This window comes from Cydia strobilella, chromosome 3 (assembly GCF_947568885.1).
Source record: "Cydia strobilella chromosome 3, ilCydStro3.1, whole genome shotgun sequence".
NCBI lineage: Eukaryota > Metazoa > Arthropoda > Insecta > Lepidoptera > Tortricidae > Cydia > Cydia strobilella.
In genome coordinates, this window is record NC_086043.1 from 5,488,155 (window position 1) to 5,512,405 (window position 24,251).

The window sequence follows — 24,251 nt, forward strand, 5'->3', positions numbered from 1 at the left end:
ATATAATGTTTGATCTCTTTTGAGATATCAAATTGTTAGCCACATTTTTTTACCGGTTCAGATGAAATTGAAAACTGTTTTAACAAATTCATTGACAGCGACCCGCTAGGCGGGTTCTCTGTTCGTAGGCGCTTTTCGTTGCATACGGGTTTTCCCTGTGTTTCGGCTAGCTCGCGCTGGCATTGAATTTGTTAATTTATCAATACGACATAAAATCGTTAGATGCTAGACTAGAATGACTGTACAAAAAAACGGGAGTCTCTTGATTCGCTAAGTTTCGAAAAATACTAACCTTTGAAAATGTTAAGATACCTTGAAAGTACAGCCAGCAGCAGAAGTTGCTAAGCGGGCGAGGTGTTCAAAATTACCTTGACCGCTCTTATTTTCTTAACAATAAAGTCACGCCAAGATCATTTTGAACACCTCGCCCGCTTAGCAACTTCTGCTGCTGATTGTACAGCTACCTGTCATTATGACAGAAGTAACATGACTTACAACCCTAATGGGTTTAGAGGGAAAACGTTAACGGATACGAATTTGTATGTACTTGGTATAGACTAAAAAGAATAAAGTATTTTTTTCGGTTACATGAGGTGTGTGAGAGTGTACATACAAACACGTATCACCCTAGGTTTGCCCCATAGTCCAAATATCCACTTTGCTAAGCTTATTCAGCAAAATGTAATGTACCTATTTATTAACAATTGGAACAATTAAAAATGTAACAGTTTTAGTTAAACGATAAACAACGCTTCAACGGGACAAAATTTGTCAAAGCAAAGTGAGCTTTATTTTTACCTCATTAAGATCTTCATCTTGCTGTCGACGACTAAACGTCCTGTACATGTTTAGTCGCTGGTCTCTGAAAATGAAAAGATAATACACAGTTATTCGACTATCGTATCAAAGAGAGGAAATGACAGAACGTGATGGTCTAATGGAACTTTTAATAGTAGTAGCAGAGAAAGCGTTAAATATTATTGTTTGACTTTGTCATAGTCTCATATTTCATATCTGACTTGTTGTTACCCACCAGTGCTTGGTGGGCAACAATGAACACGACTAAATTACGTAGGTTGTTTTTGTGTTGTCAGGAATGTTAAAACGAGTTTTTAATGACGTATGTTCTGTATGTGGGAACAACTTTTTTATTATTCTTATTTATTTAGAAACACATTCAGTCATAATAAACATGTTACATATGTTGTACACAATGTACAAAACAGAACTAATACAAACAGACCTTGAGGTTCATTAAACACAATATTACTGAAATAAAATTAAAAATAAAAATAAAAATGAAAATAAAAAGCTAGGTAAAAACAACGTAGTAGTTTAAGAATACATAACTAAGTATACAATCAAGGACAATGAAAACGGGCCACGCTGTTTATTATTATGTCGAAATGTATTGCTACAGTTAGGAATTACTAAAAGAGTACGTTTTACTAGCATTTTTAGACTAAACATTGAATTATTAAAAGGATCAATATCGAACAAATATTTATTATAGAAACTGTGGACTCGTCTGAAAAAGGTATGTCTAGAAATACTTTTTGCGAGAAAAGCTCACATGGAATCTCTCAAGCTTATAAGATCTAGGTCGGAAGGGGAGACGCGGACAGCCAAACGTCACTAATAACCAAACGGACGACCGGGATCGTAATACTTCTCATTCACGCTCGCTTGGTAGAAGGTAGGGTGAGAGAGATAGAGATACGAGTATAACCTCGGTCGTCAGTTTGGTTTGCGTCTAACTATAATTAGATAATCTATAATAATGTTCTGTATAGTGATAATTACCCTACTGTCAATTGTTCTGGTGCATGGACGCGAGGAAGGCGGGGTCGACGGACGCCACCTTGGCGGTGAGGAATGCGTGCATGCAGAACAGCAAGCTCTGCAGGATCTGGCATTCCAGCTCCTGAATACAACAATTGTTAGAAAGGACTATGCGTCAAAATGGTACAAAAACAAAGTTGAGAGTTAGGTCATTAGATAGGTATTTTTATGAACTTCATTTCGTTCTATGGGCACATAGCGGAATTCCATTGCAGAACTGAGATACTGGTTAGACTCCAGCCCTGGGCACTGGAGGCCTTGGTCACTTTTTCTTCGTATATGACATTTTTTTCGGGTTGTTGAAATGTATTGGGATTTATACGGTCAAAGGGTTAAATGGTTGGAATAGTGACGTTTAGATACGCCGATTGCCAAATACACAAAACGTAGTAGTTTAGTAAACGTGTGACGACCGGTCTGGTCTAGTGACTGGTATGCCTGTGAAGCCGATGGTCCTGGGTTCGAATCCCGGTAAGGGCATTTATTTGTGAGAGTTGTATAGTGATTATTTATCGAGTTGCGCTAGTTGCATCTCTTTTCTCAATATGTCAAACGAAAGTGACGCAACGACGTCATGCAATATCAAATCACGAAGTGAGTCGGTTGTTTAGTATTCGCCTATTTATGTATGTCACAAAATGAAGCAGAAACGTTAAAAAAAATGTTTATGATTGATTATAGTTCCAATTAAGGCGGTTCCCTGAGCCAGAAGGCGAAAAATCTCCTTATATGATCATATTTTTCTAAGAGACGTTGATATTCGTAGACGTGAAAAAAATATATGTAGTTCTTGATTATCTTTAATTTATAAGCTTCCGATACACGAATTATGACACTTCGCTCAATACAATGAATTCCCAAAGTATAACCTCTAACTCGGACTGTACCTTTGTTTCTATGACCTTGGTCTCGGCGTCTTGAAAATGTAGTTTTAGCTTCGACTTTCCATCGTCACTCGAGCCCCTCAATTGTGAGAACCTGAACAAATACAAAAATACAAATGAGTTAGGAACAGAAGATAATTAATAGAATTTGTGGTCACAATGTTCTGTTAGTCTGAGGTTTAGTTTTCCTATTTTTAATTTGAACCTTGTTGTATAGCGAATTGAGATTAATTACAGTTGTTTGAAAAAGCAATGAAACAAAAGAAATGCTACTTTATTCGGTTTATGAAAGGTTCTAATTAGATTTAAACGAAGTGTACATTGTAATTCACATTGGGCCTTACGAGGTTAAGACATTTTAGTTAATTCGCAGCGCAACAAGGAAATATATGTCAAGGGCAAAATCGGTTAGTGAGAACAATTTTTTGGATGTCAATAAAATCTACATATAATTACGTCCGAAGTTTGAGCCGTGTCGTCGTATTACGCAAAATAAGAACTTGTTTTTTTTTATAATTAATTCTGGACAATTAGAATTTTCCTTAATTATTAGTAATTTGTTAAATGAAGTGTGAAAATTGTGAAAGTCTTACCTATAGGCCCACACAGGCGGCGCCCCGGGCGTGCCCTCGCTGAGCGAGAACCCCGACGACCAGTCCAACGTCAGGCCCGCTGCCCGCCCGCCGTGCACCACCGTGAACGTTTTCTTCTGCGAAATAAATGCTAATTTAGATAAAACCTTCTTTTACACGTTTCGACGTAAGGACTGGGGGCCCATTTTTGAATATCGATCGCTCCATTTCGTGTGGCTCCCTTCAATATATCTCCACTACTAGGCATTTAAATTCTACTAATAGAAATGAACACGAGTGGTCAATATCACTAGATTCCCAATTTCTATTACTCGTATTTCAAAAATAATATCAATTCGTCGTTTTCCACAGATGTTCGAGTGACAAAATCGAGCGCTCAAATTCAAACATCGGCTCCCAGATTTGATATGGTCACGTTGGAAGACTAACTTCAAAAGGTTTGATATCTGTTTAAACAAAATAATTATAACTACAAGAAATTTGTTTTAAAGTTTAGTTTTGTTACGTAAACTATAAAGCAAAACAGTAAATAAAATGCTGAAACCGTAGAGTGTGCGGAAAGAGAAATAGTCGTAGGTAGAATTATGGAAGGTAGAGTTAAGGAAATGAATCTTCATGTATCAAAAAGTGACCGTAAAAAACAGTAAATAGGCGGCGCCACCATACACTGAAGTACCTAAACCCTACACCTAGTATTTTATATAGATGTGCACCCGTGCGACCGTGAGGGACAGAACATACGCAATGCGACAAAATTAAAAACACCTTTTAACATTCCTGACAACATACCAGAAACAACCTACGTAATTTGGTCGGGTTATTTGCTGCCCCTATAGGGATTTCAACTCTACATTATTATACCTCTATGGTTCATGTCATAGTCTCCTATATATTACAGTACTCTTTGGTCTCAGAGCCTACCTAGCGCCACCGGAGAAATTAGGAACTATTATTTATAGCTGAAAGCGGTCACTTTTGCAACAATTCTGCCATGAGAGATTGGCATCCTTTCTATACCATCCATAGGTAGAATGTATCGGTTCCCATATATTTCACGACTCTTCTGTTTCCGCACAGACTAGTAGTGATGTCGAAATGTGGTTTTGAAGTTCTAAGTCTATTTCAAACTTTTTTCATCGATACCACAAACCAACCACAAACTTGCCACAAACGAACTTCAGTTAAGTATCCGTCAATGTCATTACGACAGTCACGGATAAAGCTGAATCTTTATTTGCATCGAAATATATTATTTATAAATCTGTAAGAAGATGGAACACACGAAGCATGCGTGCATGCTGTCTAAGCCTGCGGATTATGAGGACGAACTACACCCGACGGCCAACTACTGTCAACGTATAAGGTAGTTACCGATGCACTCCCAATCTAGATAATGCGAGACCTAGGTCTATTGATTATGAGACAATTGTAAACCTACGTTCATAGTGCTATGCACGACAGTGGACTTCATAAAGCTATCGATTATGTCCGATAATAACTGTCTTTATAAAGATCTTTGCCTAAACACATACGGATGAAGTTCAAGAACTAAGTAAGTAGAAAGTCCTTCCAATTCTGTCTCAAGCTAAAGCAATGGAAATACTAGACCTAAGCGAAATCGGCGTCCTTTTTACAGCTGTAAATTCTCAGGCGACTTCGACCATGAGAAGCAAAACAAACAATAAATCTGTACGGAGTCTTATGCGTATGCTCCTGTTGCCCTGCGACTGGCACTATAGCTCGCACGGGGCTATATTCGCGAAAATCGAAGTTCGCAAATTGCGGGCATCTTTCTCTGTCACTCTAATTACGCCTTCATTGAAGTAAAAGAGAAAGATCCCCGTAATTTGCGAATTTCGGTTTTCGCGGTCCTCTGTTCCTAAAAAGCCGCAAGAACCTAGAGTTGGAGCGACAGCGGCATATCACATAGGGTTACTGATCTATTTAAAACCCGTAGAAAATTATATTTTAAATGCTCCTTGGCGATCTTTTTTACTGTTGTAAGTTCTCAATCCCAAAACCCCTTGGTAAATGAACCTCTAAGCTCAACAATAAAATTGTGCGTAGGAGTCATATGCGTAACCTTTTATTGCCCTGCGACTGGCACCACGGCACGCTCGTGTTCCTGAGAAGCCGCAAGAGCCTCGAGTTGGAACGACAGCGGCAGATCGCCTCGGGACACTGGTTCATCTGGCACCCGTACAGCCCGGCCAAGTTTTACTTCGAGTGCTTCCTGTGGGTGGTCAACGCTTTCGCCGGACTTTATGCGCCGTTGGAGGTGTTTTTGAATTGTATGTACTTAAACATTTTTATTATTTACGTTAACTTTTTTATTATTTTACAGTCAGTAACAAACAGATACAAACTAAATGGATAGAAAATAGGTTTATCCATTCCTTGAAAAACAATTTCCAGTGTAGTTTTGTTGTTTTTACTTAAGGCGGTTCCCTGAGCCAGAAGGCGAAAAATCTTATATAATCCTGTTTTTCTAAGAGGCGTTGATATTCGTAGACGTGGAAAAAATATATGTAGTTCTTGACTATATTATATTTAATATCATAGCTTCCGATACACGAATTATGACACTTCGCTCGATACAATTAATTCCCAAAGTAACCTCTAACTCGGACTTTTAATCCAACTTTACTCGGTTATTTATTATGTGATACTATAAACAAAAAAAGAAGAAAAAACAATCTTAACTTAAATAATAATTTCATAGCTTTCGAATTTCGATATTGTAGGGTAACGTTTTTAAAATAAATAAAAATCGACAAAATTCGATCAAAATTGACACTTGGCGCGCATGATCTTTCCCGTTCTTTCTTGCGAAATGTGACAGAGACAGCGGCAAACCAATGGAACGGCCTTAATAGCATCATGTGCGACATGTTATTGTTTTAGGTCCAAACCCAGCGAACCCTTTAATCTTGGCAACAGACTTTTTGACATTCTGCGAGATCATTATCAACTTTTGTTCGGGCTACAATGACGAGAACAACAAAGAAATTGTTCTCGAGCCCAGAAAGATTGCACGCAAGTACATCAAAGGCCCTTTCTTCAACGATTTGATCGCTGCTATACCGTGGCAACTTTACCAGCCTTTCAGTGACTGTCGGTACCCTTCGCACACAGTTTTTCACTCAACGAAACTGCTCAGATACAGAGTATTGTTAAAGATACGTGAATCGATTATGGAACAGCTTGAAGTCCCCTATTTCTGCACTGTCATCGTTACGGTCATCATTAGACTCGTATTTTTTTTTAATTGGATGACTTATTGGCAGTATCAAGTGCCAGTGATCTGCGTACATTACTATGACCTTAATAACGTAGGGAAGGCAGAGGCAGAGTGGCTAAATCTTTTAAACGTCGACCCTGAGGTGGACGCGTTCACCAAATACATCACTAATCTATACTTCGTATGCGGGAGGTGCGTGGGCGCAGGTTATGTGTCCCCGGTGCGGAACCATGTCATGCCGGAGATGATCCAGAATTGCATCACGGACGTCGTCAGCCTCATCTTCTTAATATATTGCTTCATGACTGTTCTCCGTTTAATTTTGTGTTCGCAATCAAATTTCATATTTGACGGCTCAATGAAGGATTTAGAGAAATACATGAGCGTCAAACGCCTGCCGAAGAGTTTGCAGAATAAAATAAGATTGTTCATCAACTATAAGTTTGGTGGAAGTTATATGGACGAGAATTATATTTTGAATACTATCAACCAACATATTAAGCAAGATATCAACATGCATACATGCCGGCGACTAGTTGTGACTGTACCGCTGCTTAAAGGGTTTCCAATGATGCTGATTAACACTATCATCTTTAAACTGAAGCAAGAAGTCTTTATACCGGGACAGGTACTGTTCAATCATCTTTTGTAATTCTTTAAATATTCGTGATAACACTTTTTGTTTTTTTTAGGAGGTGATAAAACGTGGGCACTTGATTGAAAACATGTATTTCATTTATTATGGGACTGTGGTGTTTACAGATGAACATGGTAGAGAGGTAAATATAACAAAGAAAAATAAAAAGTAAAGAGGTATATATATTTTTAACGTGCATGCCATTAGCTACAACACCTTTATCTCAATTTTAAAGCCTACTCGGACCTTTTGCCAGCAGCTTTTGGCATCTCGTAGCTCGTCGTAAAATGCCTTTCTATCCATCCCTCGGCAAAAAATGTACTTATAACAAACCCATTTGTAGGTACAGCATTTAAACGACGGAGCACATTTCGGCGAGGCAGCGCTATTGCGTCCCGACGAGCCCGCAACAACGACGGTCACTGCGCTTGAGATAAGCGAGATATACACGTTAGCAGCCCAACTATATTACTAGCTATAAAGGTTTAAGCTTACTTCGTTAAAGGTACAGATGTAGTGCATAATTATTTTTCATCGTATTTTCACGGAAACTTACGAACGTGTCTTGCTATTTCAGTCAGTATCGGTACAAAAAGTGACTTTGACTGAACTAGCATTACATATACGAACGCTTCCGAGAAAATACGGTGGAACACAATTATGCACTAGCACTGAAAGTGCGTATGATAACCGCGGCGGCGGGCCTCCAGCGGCCCACGGCCTACTGCCCCACCGCAGCAGTTAAGTCCCCGGCAAGCTCGGCCGAATTGCACATTCCCATACAAACGTAGTTCCGCTCTCATTTTAAAACTATGTGTTGGATTAAAATAAAACTATGAAAACGGATTATATCGCGTATATTGAATTTATAATACATCCCGACGTTTCGAACCTTTTACATCGTTTTTTGAATATTTTTATAGAAGTTTTAATTTAATTGCTGACTGTACTTTTATGTCCACAGTCAACAATACTCATCGAGTCCATTATAACGAACCCAAACACAATGAGGTAGCGTTAGTTTATCACAGAGTTCCTATGACCACTTAAGTTCTGCATCATCAGATCAGCTGGATGGTACCATAATATCGCATTGTCACCCAACCAACGTACATAAGTATTTGGAGTTTCAGCTCAATCGAATAATGGGAAATGGGTCTAATTTAGCTTGCAAGATTTGATTACATACAGACATGTGAAGCTTGTAAAATGGAATGGCGACCTGTGCCCTGTTTATCAAAAGCTTGTAGCTTGTAATACAAGCGGAACTCACTTTTTGACAGCTCTTGTTAGAAAGGGACTTCCACTTGTATTACAAGCTACAAGCTTCGCTAAACAGGGCACTGTTCCCGCGGCGTACGGCCGCGGTTGCAAACGCCAGTGCATGAGCCCTAATTGTTACTATTATTTTCAGTTTATCGAATGCAGACTTCACAGCGTGCGTCCAGATTTATCCGCAAATACAACAACGCTTGACGGAGAACCACCGCCGCTCCGTGTCGCGAATCTTCCCCGGGCGACGATAACAATGAACTACCTTACTACGGCGGCGGCGACAACCATAGGTGGGAACGAAAGGTCCGATCGCTGTGTTCCGCTCCAACCTACGATTATCGCTGCCGCCGTCGCCAGTCGCGCAAAGTCGTGGCCGAGCCGTTATGAATTAAAGTCAAGATTTATTTTCACATGTATTCCACCTGTCAAATTTATTTTTATAATGTCATTGCGTCTCACTCTCTCATGAAGCAAAATGTGAGACAAATAACACACTGGACCAAGATACTGGACAGATGGAATATCATCCTTACTTATGCTTGCATGGTTCGTCTATGCGTATGCTGCATGAAATAGTGCTTTAGGTTTTAGTGTATAAAGAAAAAAAAAATAACTTATTATGACCTTTATTGACAGCAATCGACTCCAAAATATGCTATGAAACCAGCGGGCAGGGCCGAATTTATAATAATAATAATATTGGAGGAGAGTCTTTTCAAGAGGGCTTATTTCTGAACACCATAACAAACATAAGCCCTTTTTGAGAAGACATTTAATACTACTATATAATAATACTCTGAGTGAGTTGGTGGTCGTGGTATTAGGAGTATATTGATATTCTCCTCGCTTCGCTCGACATAGATCGCGAAATCGCCTCAGGTGAAGTGAGTTGTTTTATGCTCTTGTTTTGTCTACTTTTTATGTTTTAAAATCTACTACTTTCAAACTTTTGTGCTGTCAGTTTACTCTATCTGAAGTCGCGCGGGGCCTCGCCTACACGAGCAAGCAGTACCGTCTCGCTCTAGTGTACCTGCAGCCTGGTGATAGAGTTGACAAGTCGAGTTGCTGGTCCAGGCGGCCTCGACGCGCAGCAGCTCGCGCCGGTTCTCCGCGCTGTAGTTGCGCGGTCCCCGGCACGAGAGCAGTGCCGCCAGTCTGCCGTCCCGCTCTAGTGTACCTGCAGCCTGGTGACGGAGTTGACTATGTTGCTGGTCCAGGCGGCCTCGACGCGCAGCAGCTCGCGCCGGGTCTCGGCGCTGAAGTAGCGCGGTCCCCGGCACGAGAGCAGTGCCGCCAGTCTGCCGTCCCGCTCTAGTGTACCTGCAGCCTGGTGACGGAGTTGACTATGTTGCTGGTCCAGGCGGCCTCGACGCGCAGCAGCTCGCGCCGGGTCTCGGCGCTGAAGTAGCGCGGTCCCCGGCACGAGAGCAGTGCCGCCAGTCTGCCGTCCCGCTCTAGTGTACCTGCAGCCTGGTGACGGAGTTGACTATGTTGCTGGTCCAGGCGGCCTCGACGCGCAGCAGCTCGCGCCGGGTCTCGGCGCTGAAGTAGCGCGGTCCCCGGCACGAGAGCAGTGCCGCCAGTCTGCCGTCCCGCTCTAGTGTACCTGCAGCCTGGTGACGGAGTTGACTATGTTGCTGGTCCAGGCGGCCTCGACGCGCAGCAGCTCGCGCCGGGTCTCGGCGCTGAAGTAGCGCGGTCCCCGGCACGAGAGCAGTGCCGCCATTCTGCCGTCCCGCTCTAGTGGACCTGCAGCCTGGTGACGGAGTTGGCTATGTTGCTGGTCCAGGCGGCCTCGACGCGCAGCAGCTCGCGCCGGGTCTCGGCGCTGAAGTAGCGCGGTCCCCGGCACGAGAGCAGTGCCGCCAGTCTGCCGTCCCGCTCTAGTGTACCTGCAGCCTGGTGACGGAGTTGACTATGTTGCTGGTCCAGGCGGCCTCGACGCGCAGCAGCTCGCGCCGGGTCTCGGCGCTGAAGTAGCGCGGTCCCCGGCACGAGAGCAGTGCCGACAGTCTGCCGTCCCGCTCTAGTGTACCTGCAGCCTGGTGACGGAGTTGACTATGTTGCTGGTCCAGGCGGCCTCGACGCGCAGCAGCTCGCGCCGGGTTTCGGCGCTGAAGTAGCGCGGTCCCCGGCACGAGAGCAGTGCCGCCAGTCTGCCGTCCCGCTCTAGTGTACCTGCAGCCTGGTGACGGAGTTGACTATGTTGCTGGTCCAGGCGGCCTCGACGCGCAGCAGCTCGCGCCGGGTCTCGGCGCTGAAGTAGCGCGGTCCCCGGCACGAGAGCAGTGCCGCCAGTCTGCCGTCCCGCTCTAGTGTACCTGCAGCCTGGTGACGGAGTTGACTATGTTGCTGGTCCAGGCGGCCTCGACGCGCAGCAGCTCGCGCCGGGTCTCGGCGCTGAAGTAGCGCGGTCCCCGGCACGAGAGCAGTGCCGCCAGTCTGCCGTCCCGCTCTAGTGTACCTGCAGCCTGGTGACGGAGTTGACTATGTTGCTGGTCCAGGCGGCCTCGACGCGCAGCAGCTCGCGCCGGGTCTCGGCGCTGAAGTAGCGCGGTCCCCGGCACGAGAGCAGTGCCGCCAGTCTGCCGTCCCGCTCTAGTGTACCTGCAGCCTGGTGACGGAGTTGACTATGTTGCTGGTCCAGGCGGCCTCGACGCGCAGCAGCTCGCGCCGGGTCTCGGCGCTGAAGTAGCGCGGTCCCCGGCACGAGAGCAGTGCCGCCAGTCTGCCGTCCCGCTCTAGTGTACCTGCAGCCTGGTGACGGAGTTGACTGTGTTGCTGGTCCAGGCGGCCTCGACGCGCAGCAGCTCGCGCCGGGTCTCGGCGCTGAAGTAGCGCGGTCCCCGGCACGAGAGCAGTGCCGCCAGTCTGCCGTCCCGCTCTAGTGTACCTGCAGCCTGGTGACGGAGTTGACTATGTTGCTGGTCCAGGCGGCCTCGACGCGCAGCAGCTCGCGCCGGGTCTCGGCGCTGAAGTAGCGCGGTCCCCGGCACGAGAGCAGTGCCGCCAGTCTGCCGTCCCGCTCTAGTGTACCTGCAGCCTGGTGACGGAGTTGACTATGTTGCTGGTCCAGGCGGCCTCGACGCGCAGCAGCTCGCGCCGGGTCTCGGCGCTGAAGTAGCGCGGTCCCCGGCACGAGAGCAGTGCCGCCAGTCTGCCGTCCCACTCTAGTGTACCTGCAGCCTGGTGACGGAGTTGACTATGTTGCTGGTCCAGGCGGCCTCGACGCGCAGCAGCTCGCGCCGGGTCTCGGCGCTGAAGTAGCGCGGTCCCCGGCACGAGAGCAGTGCCGCCAGTCTGCCGTCCCGCTCTAGTGTACCTGCAGCCTGGTGACGGAGTTGACTATGTTGCTGGTCCAGGCGGCCTCGACGCGCAGCAGCTCGCGCCGGGTCTCGGCGCTGAAGTAGCGCGGTCCCCGGCACGAGAGCAGTGCCGCCAGTCTGCCGTCCCGCTCTAGTGTACCTGCAGCCTGGTGACGGAGTTGACTATGTTGCTGGTCCAGGCGGCCTCGACGCGCAGCAGCTCGCGCCGGGTCTCGGCGCTGAAGTAGCGCGGTCCCCGGCACGAGAGCAGTGCCGCCAGTCTGCCGTCCCGCTCTAGTGTACCTGCAGCCTGGTGACGGAGTTGACTATGTTGCTGGTCCAGGCGGCCTCGACGCGCAGCAGCTCGCGCCGGTTCTCCGCGCTGTAGTTGCGCGGTCCCGGCACGAGAGCAGTGCCGCCGGTCTGCCGTCCCGCTCTAGTGTACCTGCAGCCTGGTGACGGAGTTGACTATGTTGCTGGTCCAGGCGGCCTCGACGCGCAGCAGCTCGCGCCGGGTCTCGGCGCTGAAGTAGCGCGGGCCGGCCGCGCCGCCGCCGGGCCCGGCGCCGCTGCTCTGCACGAGGAAGCAGTGCTGCCGCCAATCCACTGTCTCGCTCTCTTTCACGGTGCGGAACATGGTCTGGTACACTTTGAGGGTTTCTGGACATTTTGCTAGCTCGGCGATGTTCATCTGGGGACAAAAAAGTAGGTATAAGTCTAACATCCTGTTCATCAGCCTGTTTGGATGGGATATATCCAATTCCATCTTCCAGCTCCCTGGCTGTCTTACCGGGGGAACATCGAACAACATGACGTCGGTGCCCTTGAGGAGCAGGAACTTAGGTCGGTAGGTCTGCCACGGCTGCGCGCCGCACAGCACGCCCTCGTGCACCCAGCCCATGTACTCGATGCGCTCGCCCACGGCCAGCTGACGGTTGAACAGCTTCATCTGGGACAGGACAAACAAATCACTTACACACTACTCGTTTTCCAAAACAGTTTCATTCAAGTCTATACATTCAAGACTTGAATGAAACTGCTCATGTTTTGCATATTTTCTTGAATAACTTCTAAACTGTTTATCTTAAAATTATAAAAATATATATATTTGAGATTCTCACAATAAGCCCTTTCATTTGATATATGAGACGATATAGTTTGCAAAACATTGTTTTTTAATTTTCTCATTTACCTCCGAAAAGTGGCCCCTGTTTCACATTTATTTGTACACGTTACATGTCCGTCTTTTGATCACAGACTTATACGTATGTGTGCCAAATTTCAACTTAATTGGTCCAGTAGTTTCGGAACAAAGAGGCTGTGACAGACGGACAGACGGACGGACGGACAAACAGACGCACGAGTGATCCTATAATGGTTCCGTTTTTTCCTTTTGAGGTACGTAACCCTATAAATTATAATACGCACTTCCATCTCGCTCACGCTTATACGCTCAGTGAGAGTGTGAGAAGAACACGAACTTACTGCACCTTAACACAATAAAAAATCGAACATGTCATCCGCTCCAGCATTTTAGTAACTTAAACATAAAGTAGAAAGTCTACTAAGGGCCACTTGCACCATTCACTAACCCGACGTCAATCGGTTAAACCTAGTTACCATAGTTATCAGTACAATTTGACATTATATTAACGGGTTCACCCCGGGTTAGTGGGATGGTGCTAGTGGCGCTAAGCAAGGTATAATACCTGTAGATTGGTGAGGCCGACGATGTTGTCGGATATGCTCTTGAGCCACTGCGACAGCGCCGCGGGGTCCTCCGCGTGTATGACGCCCGTCGTCATCTGTGGCCGTGCGCCGCGCACCTGCCGATGTAAGTGAACGGTTCATTTGACCCTTGAAGTGGCAGAAACCGCCTCGCGGACAATTAACGTCATTTAAATTTGGAATTTGATTAATTAAAATAAAATCGAAATTCATTCAACTCAAAAATTACGTATGCCACTTGAAAGGTTAACCTTGACCTTGAGTCCCACGGACGCGATACCGGGGTTAGCAATAGCATTTAAAATTCTAAATTTAAAACACCAAAGTCGTTTTTTGGCTGGCCAATTCAGGTCTTACGAACTCAAAAATTTAATTAACGTTACCCTCGAATGATAGGCGAGACTACCTATTCATGTCTTGTTATGAAGACTATAAACTGCTGTTAATGGTAAATTATTAAAGGGAAATCAAAGCGAAGCGTTATTGCTGAGAGGATTTTTTAAATTTAAATAATAAAATAAAAAGTTGATCGTTCTTACTTCAAAAGCGCCCGGCCTCAGCTTGTCCGTTCCGAAGACATATCTTGTGACATATCCCATCATTAAAGGTACTGAAAACAAAAACAATCATGATTGGTTTTATCGGTACCGATTTTTAATAGAGTCAAGGTGTAAATGTATGTATAAGGCTGGTTTTGACACTGGCACCGAAACACATACCGGAAACTACGTCTTTCCACTCCTTAGGTCCGTGTAGCTGCGTGTGGTCGGCCCCCAGACGGTCGGACGCCACGGACGAGGGCCGCGAGCGCTGCGAGCCGGCCGCGCTGCCCGGCCGGGAGCTCTCCTCCTCTCCCCACGCCGTCTCAAATGTGAGATACGACACTCAATTACAGGTTTTATTTGAAGGGAATTTCCCATACGATTCAAAGATTTATTTCTTCAACATAGGTAAGTTACAAGATGTTAAATAAATATTTCAGTATCACTATGTCGTAACTATTGGCATACAAAATCAATAGAAATACACACTAATCATAATATCACAGAGAAACAATAATAGTCCAAACAGGGTTATGTCATGCAATAAATCTTAATTAGGTAATTCAGTCAAAAATTCTGTTATAGAGTAATATGCTTTCTCGATAAGAAAAGCTTTTATTTCAACAGTGAGAAATAGTCAGGTGCAACCGATGCTTAGTGCCAGTTGCACCAACCACAATTACCGGACTAATCAGCATCAGCAGTAAACTATGAAACTTCCCATACAATAAAATTTAGCAAACGGTTTAACGGTGGTACATGGTTTGGGCAACCGACCCTTAATATTGTAAGTGGGTAAATAAAGTCTAGATAAGAGGTTTCAGACGGAATACCAGTACTCAGGCTGAAGATCTATTCGAGTGTAACAGACTGAGGACATCGTATGGTGCGTAAGGCGTCAAATTTTATGAGAAAACAGCAACATTAACAGTTCTAATAAAACGGGACACAGCAACTGTCGTCAACCGGGACCAAAGCACGTAATAATTACCTGCCATCCGCCATTGGTCTGTTCGGCCTTCTCATTGCAATTGGCATCGACGGGCTTGCCGTGCAGGGACGGGTGCTCGTCGCCCGTACTGCTGTCTGTGTCAGACGCGCCGTCCGCTGGAAATAACAGATAAAATAGAGTAGGTACAAAGTAATATAGGAACTAATAGTCAAGAAAAATTGGATTCTGAAAACGCCATCAGCCATTGCATTGCCCGCAACCTCGGTCAGTTTTTTTTTTCTCGCGACAGTCAAAGAAACGCCAGCGGCATGAACAGTGAGTACCCATACCAATATACACGTAGTCGGCATTCGGATTTACCGCGGCAACATGACGGCTGCGGCAAAATGCTCATACAGCAATGGGTAGAAACCCCAGAGGCATAAGCAGTGAGTGTTTACCCATAACAACATGCATGCACGTAGGCGGAATTCTGATTTACCAAGGGTAAGTTTTTACCGCCTGCCGATGCCGAGTCATTATGCCAATATTTCTGGCAGCATGCCGTAGGCGGCATGAACTTAAGACATTCACTGCTAGCGACCCGCTACGCGTATTCTCTGATCGTAGGCGCTTTTCGCTACAAAGCTAAAAAAAAGTGGTTACCGACTACGAACGTACCGCGTAGCTTGCACTGGCACTGAAAGCGATAAGTGTTAAAGACATATAACATGAAGACAGTATGTACTGAAACTACTGTTGAAAGGACGACCGGTCGATAATGAATGATCGTCAAGGTATCATTGACGCCTGCGTCCCGTAGTATATTAACACAGATAACCACATCTTCGTGTGACCAAGCTGTTACGTACTTGCCACCTAACGCCACCACTTGTATAGGTAATCACGGAGAGTGTTCGGAGGTAGTGGTGTACCTTGTTTCTGCAGAAAAGGCGTGGCTGCTCGGTAGTGCTTGACCGTCAAGACGACAATATCACCCGCGTTCCTTAGAATGGTGACGGCATCGTCGTGTGAGCAGGCTGTGATGTACTCGCCGTTTACTAAATAAATAAAAAATCTTTATTATTATTTTTACAGTAAAAACAATTAAAGACACACATAATACACGCACGGGCTATTGCATACCTACAAGTGGAAATTATAATATACGGTATAGTATTGCGCGCAAGACCGTATTTGTTTCCTAAATTATTTCATTTAAAACTTCAGCAGCAAACTGCTTGTTATTTTATACCTTTAATACACCTACCTTTAGGTACTACCTAAAATTGTTTTTTTTTTCATAATCATACATTTTTTTTTTGTTTATACTTATTGACAACTGCAAAATTCAAAGCAAAAATATGGAAGCCGATTTTTGGCAACTCGCCAAGTCACACTCGTCGATTAATGAGAATGGTGCAGTTCAGGGGTGAAAAGCAATTGAATTAATAACAGCCTCTTTTAAAGATGTTTAAAAATTCCTAGCTCATTTGGCCAAGCCAAGATACAAGTTGAGCAATTAGAAGTCTGTCTAGGCTTGATTGCCCTCAATTACGCCAGACGTCCTGTCTAATTCAATCTAACTAGGAGGCAATTTGAATTGAAAAGTCTGAGAGCTACTCAGTTTAAACTTGTTAGAAAAGTTGAAATTGGAAAACAGTAGGTATTAAAGCGGCTGAAATTGGAAAAGCTTAAAATATTCATAACTTAGTAACAAGCAAAAGTGCAGAGCAGACTCGTTTTAATGGAAATGTTATGTAGCAGCTTCTAGTGGCTCTAATTCTATACAGAGTCACGGTTTCCCGATATAGCTACAAATTACTATTATTTACAAATGTACGATAAAAGTTTCAATTAAGAGTACCCGGCAAGCTCGGTTCTCCATACAAACGTAGTTACGCTCTCATTTTAAAACGACTAGCTAGATTGCTCTGAAACTTTGTACTTACAATGGGATAAGGTATATCTAGGTCTGTAATTAGTTTAAGTAGCTTCAGATACCATATTTAAAAAAATACAGCGAATTTAGGCTTTTCATACAAAACTTGTTTTTGCTCTATTTCGCAGCGTTTAGCCTTTGCTCAAAATACGGAATTGTTTGTTGAAACACAACATCCTCACCTTTAATAACTGCGTCGCCGACAAATAACTGTCCGGTTTGGTCCGCCGCCTGGTCCTTGTATATCTTAGATATTAGGATGGGCAGCTTGTGTTCCGCTCCGCCCTTTATACTGAGTCCAAGGCCGCCCACCTTCTGTCTGGTTATTTGCACCATACGCTCCTGAAAATAAGAGTGATTACCCAATAACATTTAAGGCAATGTGATTGATATTCCACCAACATGGCATACCATAATATGCTGCCATATTATTAAATGCTCAAACAGTACGTGAACTTTGCGCCTGTTATTTGATAAAGGTAAAAACCGGACAATTGTGAGTCGAACTCGCCCACCGAGGGTTCCGTTCTTATTTGTTGTTATAGCGGCAACAGAAATACATCATCTGTGAAAATTTCAACTGTCTAGCTATCACGGTTCACGAGATACAGCCTGGTGAAAGACAGACAGAGGGATGGACAGACGGACAGCGGAGTCTTAGTAATAGGTCCCGACTTTGCCCTTTGGGTACGGAACCCTAAAAATGAGACTGATTGTAGCCGCCGTGCAGGTCTCGACGACAAATAAAAAGACTTCGATTTGAAGTAAACTTATAATTAATAGGTGCTGGTTACTTTACAAGGTACAGTTGACGTAAACGGTTAAAAGTGTAGAAGTGGTGTTAATGGTATGGAGGCTGATGCAAGTGATTAAGCTAATTTTGAATGGTAAAAAGGTAGTCTAAATTTAGGTGCCTCTAATTGGCCGCGATACAGGTTATGTGGAGCGCTCCTATTGGTGCATTTAAATAAGCCTCCGCATAGTAAGCGAGCCCGACCGCTGCGTTTAGCTACTGCATTATACAAATAAAAGGTTGCGTTCGCAACACTGATCATAGATCAACTCAAAAACGTTCACGCCGTAGAATATCTGTCTAGTTTAATTGAACCTAAACTACTTAGGTATTATGACTCATACCATAAATTAAACACTTCTTTTTATTACTCCCATTGTCAGAGACTTAAGCAGCGTTGCACCAGCAGCACTGCAGCATCTTACAAATGAGTCATCTTAAAGCTTACTGTAAGAACTGTAAAGCTTACTTTTAATAAAATTACATCATAGTTATACCAGTGTTACTCTCCCAGCGCTGGTGTTACCCTCATATCCTAGTGACACCACTAGGAGCACAGGTCACACGACCCACCTGCTCATCCTGGCCCCAACCTCAGAGCTATTTTCGACCGATGATAATAAAAATAGGGACTAACCCTAGCATGAGGCACATTCTTGTCCCGCACGGGCACCACAACGGGTACTTCTCGCTGAACCGTCACTGCGTCCATACTGAGCACGAGACGCGCAGGCCGCGGCCGCGACTTGCCGTCCGACACTTGCACCATGCCCATGCGGATCTGAAAATATGGACACTTTTAGTTAATAAAATATAGTTTATTTTTAAATTATTAATCACTTTTTTAGGGTTCCTTACCTCTTAAAGGAACCCTTGTAGATCACTTGTGTCTGTGTCAGTCTGTCACAATTCGCTATAAAACTACTGGACTGATTCAGTTGAAATTTGGTACCTATTAGCGACCCTAAGATGTTTATATATATTATGTAATGTGAATAATTTTTTTTACATTTTGCTGCCCTGAAGCTTAGAAGCTAAATATTTTTTTAACATTTAGCTGCCCTGAAACCTGCCTTCCATTTAATTGTACTTTGACAAATAAAACTTGTATTTGTCTTGGTACTTTGGGTTGAGAGTGGCTAATTAATGTTATAAGTAGTGTAGGGACATCAATGGTGGCAATCTGAACAGAGAAGAAAATAGAATCGTTATTATCTACAAACTTTTTATGATTTAATGAATAAATTCAAATTTTATATGACATTACTTATAAAATTTCCCTTTCCTTTTGTGAAATTTTTATTATTAAGTTTGACATCTATAATAATTCAATGTTTTTAAGAATAATAATAACCGCATCAATAAATTGCTCTGATATTTAGATTAAGGTAATATTTGTAAAACTTGACAATTTAAAAGTGCTTGTTTGAATAAAGTATATTTTGACTTTTACTTAATGTTATGTTACATGTTATTCTATTTATTTTACAATTTTTACACTTAATTGATATACATACTAACCATATGCTTATACAACCCGCATTATTACTGGCTAAAAAGTTCATTAATTATGGATACGAAATTATAATGTGATGCTGTCAATTTAGACAACTGTTTATTATAGGCATTTGTAGTTGTTATACATTGGTCTAACTTTGTCTTAAATAATTGACAAATTATATGAAAAATAGTTCAATATTTACATTCCAAAAACTTTGGCACTACTTGAATAAGAAGTGTATAGGTATTTTAGATAAATCAATCATTTAATTGTTTTTCATTCAATAACAAAGTACACTTAGGCGACCCCATTGTCCTCTCTGTCCATAATGCCACCACCTGTCCGTACACTAGTAATAAGGATGTACTATACAACAATAGTTTACATGTGTCTCTGCCATACCAATAGACCAGACAGTGCCTTTAAATACTAAACCCATTACTCATTATTTAACCATTAGCCATTACCTTGTCACATTACCTATTTTTATCTAGCGTATTTTTATCATTATGGACAAAGTTCATAATGTTTATTTAGAGTCACCATCATCGAAAACGATGAGGGGGCCTATAGCGTAAACACCCCAATAATCGACATGTTAAGACCCAATATTCGACACCTTTTTATTTTATTTTTTTCTATTATTTTTTAATGGGGTTTCGTCACTCAGTGACGATGTCACCCCTGTACTAAGATCTATAATAATAAACTAGTATTTGACACCTCACTGTCAACTTTATTGCTATGACATTATGATTGAAAATGTCGATTATTGGAGCTGTGTTGGGCACTGGAGCCTATATGTTATATACCTATTTTTAACCAACTTTCAAAAAAGGAGCAAGTTCTTAATTAAAGTGATGTGTTTGCCAGAACTGAGATCTGGTAATGGGATCTATGTGCAGTCAATGGAACTACATAAATATCACTGGCACATTAATGGCTATACATATATTTTTAGTGTATTTAAATAACACTTAATGAAATTGATAAGCAGCAAAATAAGTAGCAGTTTGTGTTAGAGAAACAACGGTAACTGCTTACCATCAGGCGGGCCGTATGCTTAATTGCCACCGATGTGGTTAAAAAAAAACAAATGCAAATGCAAATTGTAATTGGATACCTCTTAAGTGTGGCCAGCAAGAATTCATTTCCAAACTGGCCATATGGACCCTATGCAACCCTAGGTTAGCAGCAAATGTATGAACTCATATCGTTCTAAACACTAATCAGGCCTAAAGCAAGTACTCGTATAAACACTCGTATGGACCTTATCAGATAAAAATAATTGAAATCGAGTTTAACCTCAAGAATGCACCCTTGAAATTAACAGTTAAAAAAAACACGGTATAGAGCCATTAGTTCTTAGCTAGGTATTCATAAATCATTACTAAGTTTAACTATTTAAATAGAGTTAGATATAAACACTTTTAAAATATTTCTTAGTCACTGCTGTAATTTAATTTAAATTAGTTTTATTGGTTTTAGGGTTCCGTACCCAAAGGGTAAAAACGGGACCCTATTACTAAGACTTCGCTGTCCATCCATCCATCCATCTGTACATCTGTCACCAGGCTGTATCTCATGAACCGAGATAACTAGACAGTTGAAATTTTCACAGATGATGTATTTCTGTTGCCGCTATAACAACAAATACTAAAAACGGAATAAAATAAATATTTAAGTGGGACTCCCATACAACAAACATGATTTTTTTGCGTAATGGTATGGAACCCTTCGTGCGCGCGTTGACTCGCACTTTGCCGGTTTTTATTTATATTTATAAATTTATGTGTGCCTGTTTTAAATTATAAATAAATATTGTATAATGTATATTATATTATTAATTTAAAAGTTATAATTTTAAACTTACCTTGTCATCTTTATTTTCTTCAATTGGCGTCATCATGTTAAAACAAGAACACCATAACAAAATGACAATTATTAAGAATATATTCAACACTGTTTAGAAAATTCCGATTCCGTGCCCATGTTCACAGCTTTCTCTCATTTATAACTAGGTAATACGTTGATATTATTGTCAGAAAGTCATCTTCAACGATCCTCAGGCCTTTTTCTAATGATTTCATTAATTATTTACGAGTAACACATTTATAACACGAAATACAGGTCACTGGCTTACGATAAATCAATATAACTAACTAGCACCAAAACAACACATAAATCACGGTTTTTCAAATATTTGCCACTTAGACATCATCGTGGATCTACTCTGTTTGCTAACGATATTGTTGATCTGATAGACATTGTTTACTAAGTGAAAACAATCATTATGACCTATTATTAAATAGAAATCCCTTCCCTACTTTACAATACGAATGCAATGGAGCGAGCGAGACTAGCGAGCAAGCGACTCACTCAAGCGAGCATGAGCATAGTGATGTATTTGTACATACGCTTGAAACGTTTTTTAAAATTACTTAACCACAAGCACGTTAAGTAAGTCCGGTTTACACATAGACCTAGCATTACATAGATGAGCTATACGCGTGCGCCCGTGAGGGACAGAACATACGCAACGCGACAATATGATTGGTCAATTAGATTTGTAGCCCACCATAAACCATACAGTTTTACGGTGGGGAATAAAAAAAATGTGAGACTGTGACAAGGACAAACAATAACAACGCGTTCTCTGCTACTCCTACTGAAAAATACATAAGACTATCCCGTTCGGTCATTTCCCCCCACCCCTCATGACCGATCCAGTTATACTAGATTCATGGGTTTACATTTTACATTCGCGTGCGAGCCATGAGCCGAGCCGAGAGCCGCGCCATGAGACGCGACGCGAGTGTAAACGGTGGGCTCGTGGGCCTCCTGGCTCAATCCTGGCTCCTCGCGGCTCGGCTCGCGTGGAGAAGCGGTCTTTTGTTTTTTGGGCACGAGTCTAAGGGGCTCGCGCGGGACGCGTTTACATTGCGTCCGGCTGTCATTCGGTTACAAACGCTATACCGTGGCGTTTGTGTTTAAAATTGATTAGCTCGACGAGCTTACCAGCTGTGGCCGAGACACGATACGAGCCACGAAGCGAGAGTGTAATCATTATCTCGACGAGCTTACGAGCTCCAGGCGAGACACGAACACGAGACGAGCCACGAGCCCATATTATATTCTTTGCACGAGTCGCGAATGTAAGGGCGTACCACACCATCGCACCGCACCAAGGTCATTGTGCGACGCACCCATAAGTAAGAGCGAGAAAGAGATATCGCTTTCATAGACAAACATGAAAATATGGGACACTTGGCAACACTGGCGCACGTGTGCGGCAGCCTGTAAGGTAGGATCGCACCGTTTTGACGGTTCGGTGCGATAGTGTGGAAGCCCCAAGGAAGCCCACGCCAGTACTACCTATTCCTAGAACTGCTCCAAGGTCGCGGTTCGGTGCGATGGTGTGTTATGCCTTAAATCTATAGCTGGTCGAGCAAATCTTGTCAGTAAATAAGAACAAAACAACTATACTCATCCCTTTCTTTTGAGTGCTAGTACTAGTGTAAGACAAAGATAGTATGATTCTCTCTGTCTATGTTTGAAATGCCTCTTTGACAAACTATAGTATAATGTCCACAATTTTGTTTTAAATTGCCGCGTTTTTGCAGATTCATCTTTCATTAGCCAGACTTTACTATATAGTATATACTAGCGCCATCTATTAATATTAGGGTTCCGTACCCAAAGGGTATAAAACGGGACCCTATTACTAAGACTTCGCTGTCTGTCTGTCCGTCTGTCACAAGCAAGGCTGTATCTCATGAACCGTAATAGCTATAGTTGAAATTTTCACAGATGATGTATTTTTGTTACCACTAAAACAATAAATACTAAAAAGTACGGAACCCTCGTTGGGCGAGTCCGACTCGCACATGGCCGGTTTTTCTTTGTCATACTCGTTGTTAAACATCAGCTTATATTGAGCTTGTCTCTTTCGGTGAGTGGGAGCTCGTCATGATGTGCACACTTGTCTTCTCGCTTGCCCAGCAGGCCATGTAGGTACGACAGGAGGGGCGTGAAGGTATCTCGCCCGCGAGATAAACTACCCGTCTTGTTCTAAATGTATTAATTATACAGGGTGGCTAAAAAATAAGTGCATTCCCATTGCCAGGGAGGTTTTGGGATTATACTGAACAACTTTTATTATGGGACCAACCACAAAATCGCGAAAAAAATATTTATCCTCCCATAGAAAATGGACCAGCCAAAATGTATGAAACCGCCAAACTTTTTTTCGCGGTTGGTCCTATAGCCCTATAGTAAAAGTTTCTCAGTATAATCCCAAAACCTCCCTGGCTACGGGAATGCACTTATTATTTAGCCACGGTGTATAAAGAGGGACGGTTAGTCTATCTCGCGGGCGAGATACTGTCGCGCCAATCATCATGATTGTGCTAGCCCGGCAGGTGCAAGTGCAACTAAAGGCAACTTGTACAATTTGTCACAAGGTAAGCGCTTCAATTTGGGAACGTCTATAATATATCTTAAGTTATAATAAATCGTTTTGATTGTCGTTGTTCGTAATCGTGATTGTCGTTGTTCGTAATCGTAAGTATGTAGACGGAAAACAAATCTATTTTAATAATGCAGAGCTATGAGAGCTATGTTGTTAATTTATTATCATTATGGCAAACCCTATATAATGTTCCAAAACTTGGGAGTCTTAAGGGGCCTACTGGTTACCAGTCCGCCGGACGATATCGGCCTGTTTTTGTTCTAACTTTAATCAGTGTGGGCTCTTTTATAAATAGGCCTATTACAGTACCTATACAATCTCCAGGCACCAATATATCAAATATCGCTGCCTCTCCCTCCTGAACTCCCTGGAGCTCGGGCCCTGAAGATTGCGTGGCAAAATTAGTCTATCTACCTTTAATTAAAGCATTTCCGTCCCGTAGAAAACGACGCGAAATTCAAGAGATTTATAGATAATAGGTACGAAAGTTCATACTTTTTGTGTTAATACTTGGCTATCAACCTGTGTTTATTAGGCGCATAATAATATAACACCAAATACCACAA

The 24,251-nt window shown here is 43.0% G+C and overlaps 2 protein-coding genes across 2 annotated transcripts; one reads left to right on the forward strand and one right to left on the reverse strand.

The window, feature by feature from the left end:
* Positions 1–437: 437 nt before the first annotated feature.
* LOC134755628 (gamma-1-syntrophin) lies at positions 438–21,559 on the reverse strand. The gene is made up of 14 exons (XM_063692122.1): positions 21,088–21,559; positions 18,351–18,494; positions 17,103–17,262; positions 15,914–16,039; positions 15,039–15,154; positions 14,225–14,369; positions 14,045–14,115; positions 13,487–13,603; positions 12,568–12,726; positions 12,223–12,468; positions 3,320–3,435; positions 2,730–2,820; positions 1,804–1,924; positions 438–862 (listed from the first exon to the last, which is right to left on the reverse strand). The coding sequence occupies exons 1-13, from the start codon at positions 21,121–21,123 to the stop codon at positions 1,811–1,813; spliced, it is 1,641 nt and encodes a 546-aa protein (XP_063548192.1). The 5' UTR covers positions 21,124–21,559; the 3' UTR covers positions 438–862; positions 1,804–1,810.
* LOC134756165 (potassium/sodium hyperpolarization-activated cyclic nucleotide-gated channel 1-like) lies at positions 4,577–8,723 on the forward strand. Its single transcript, XM_063692994.1, has 6 exons — positions 4,577–4,682; positions 5,387–5,610; positions 6,224–7,188; positions 7,253–7,339; positions 7,541–7,647; positions 8,612–8,723. Exons 1-6 carry the CDS (start codon positions 4,591–4,593, stop codon positions 8,721–8,723), a joined length of 1,587 nt encoding a protein of 528 aa, XP_063549064.1. The 5' UTR covers positions 4,577–4,590.
* Positions 21,560–24,251: the final 2,692 nt, after the last annotated feature.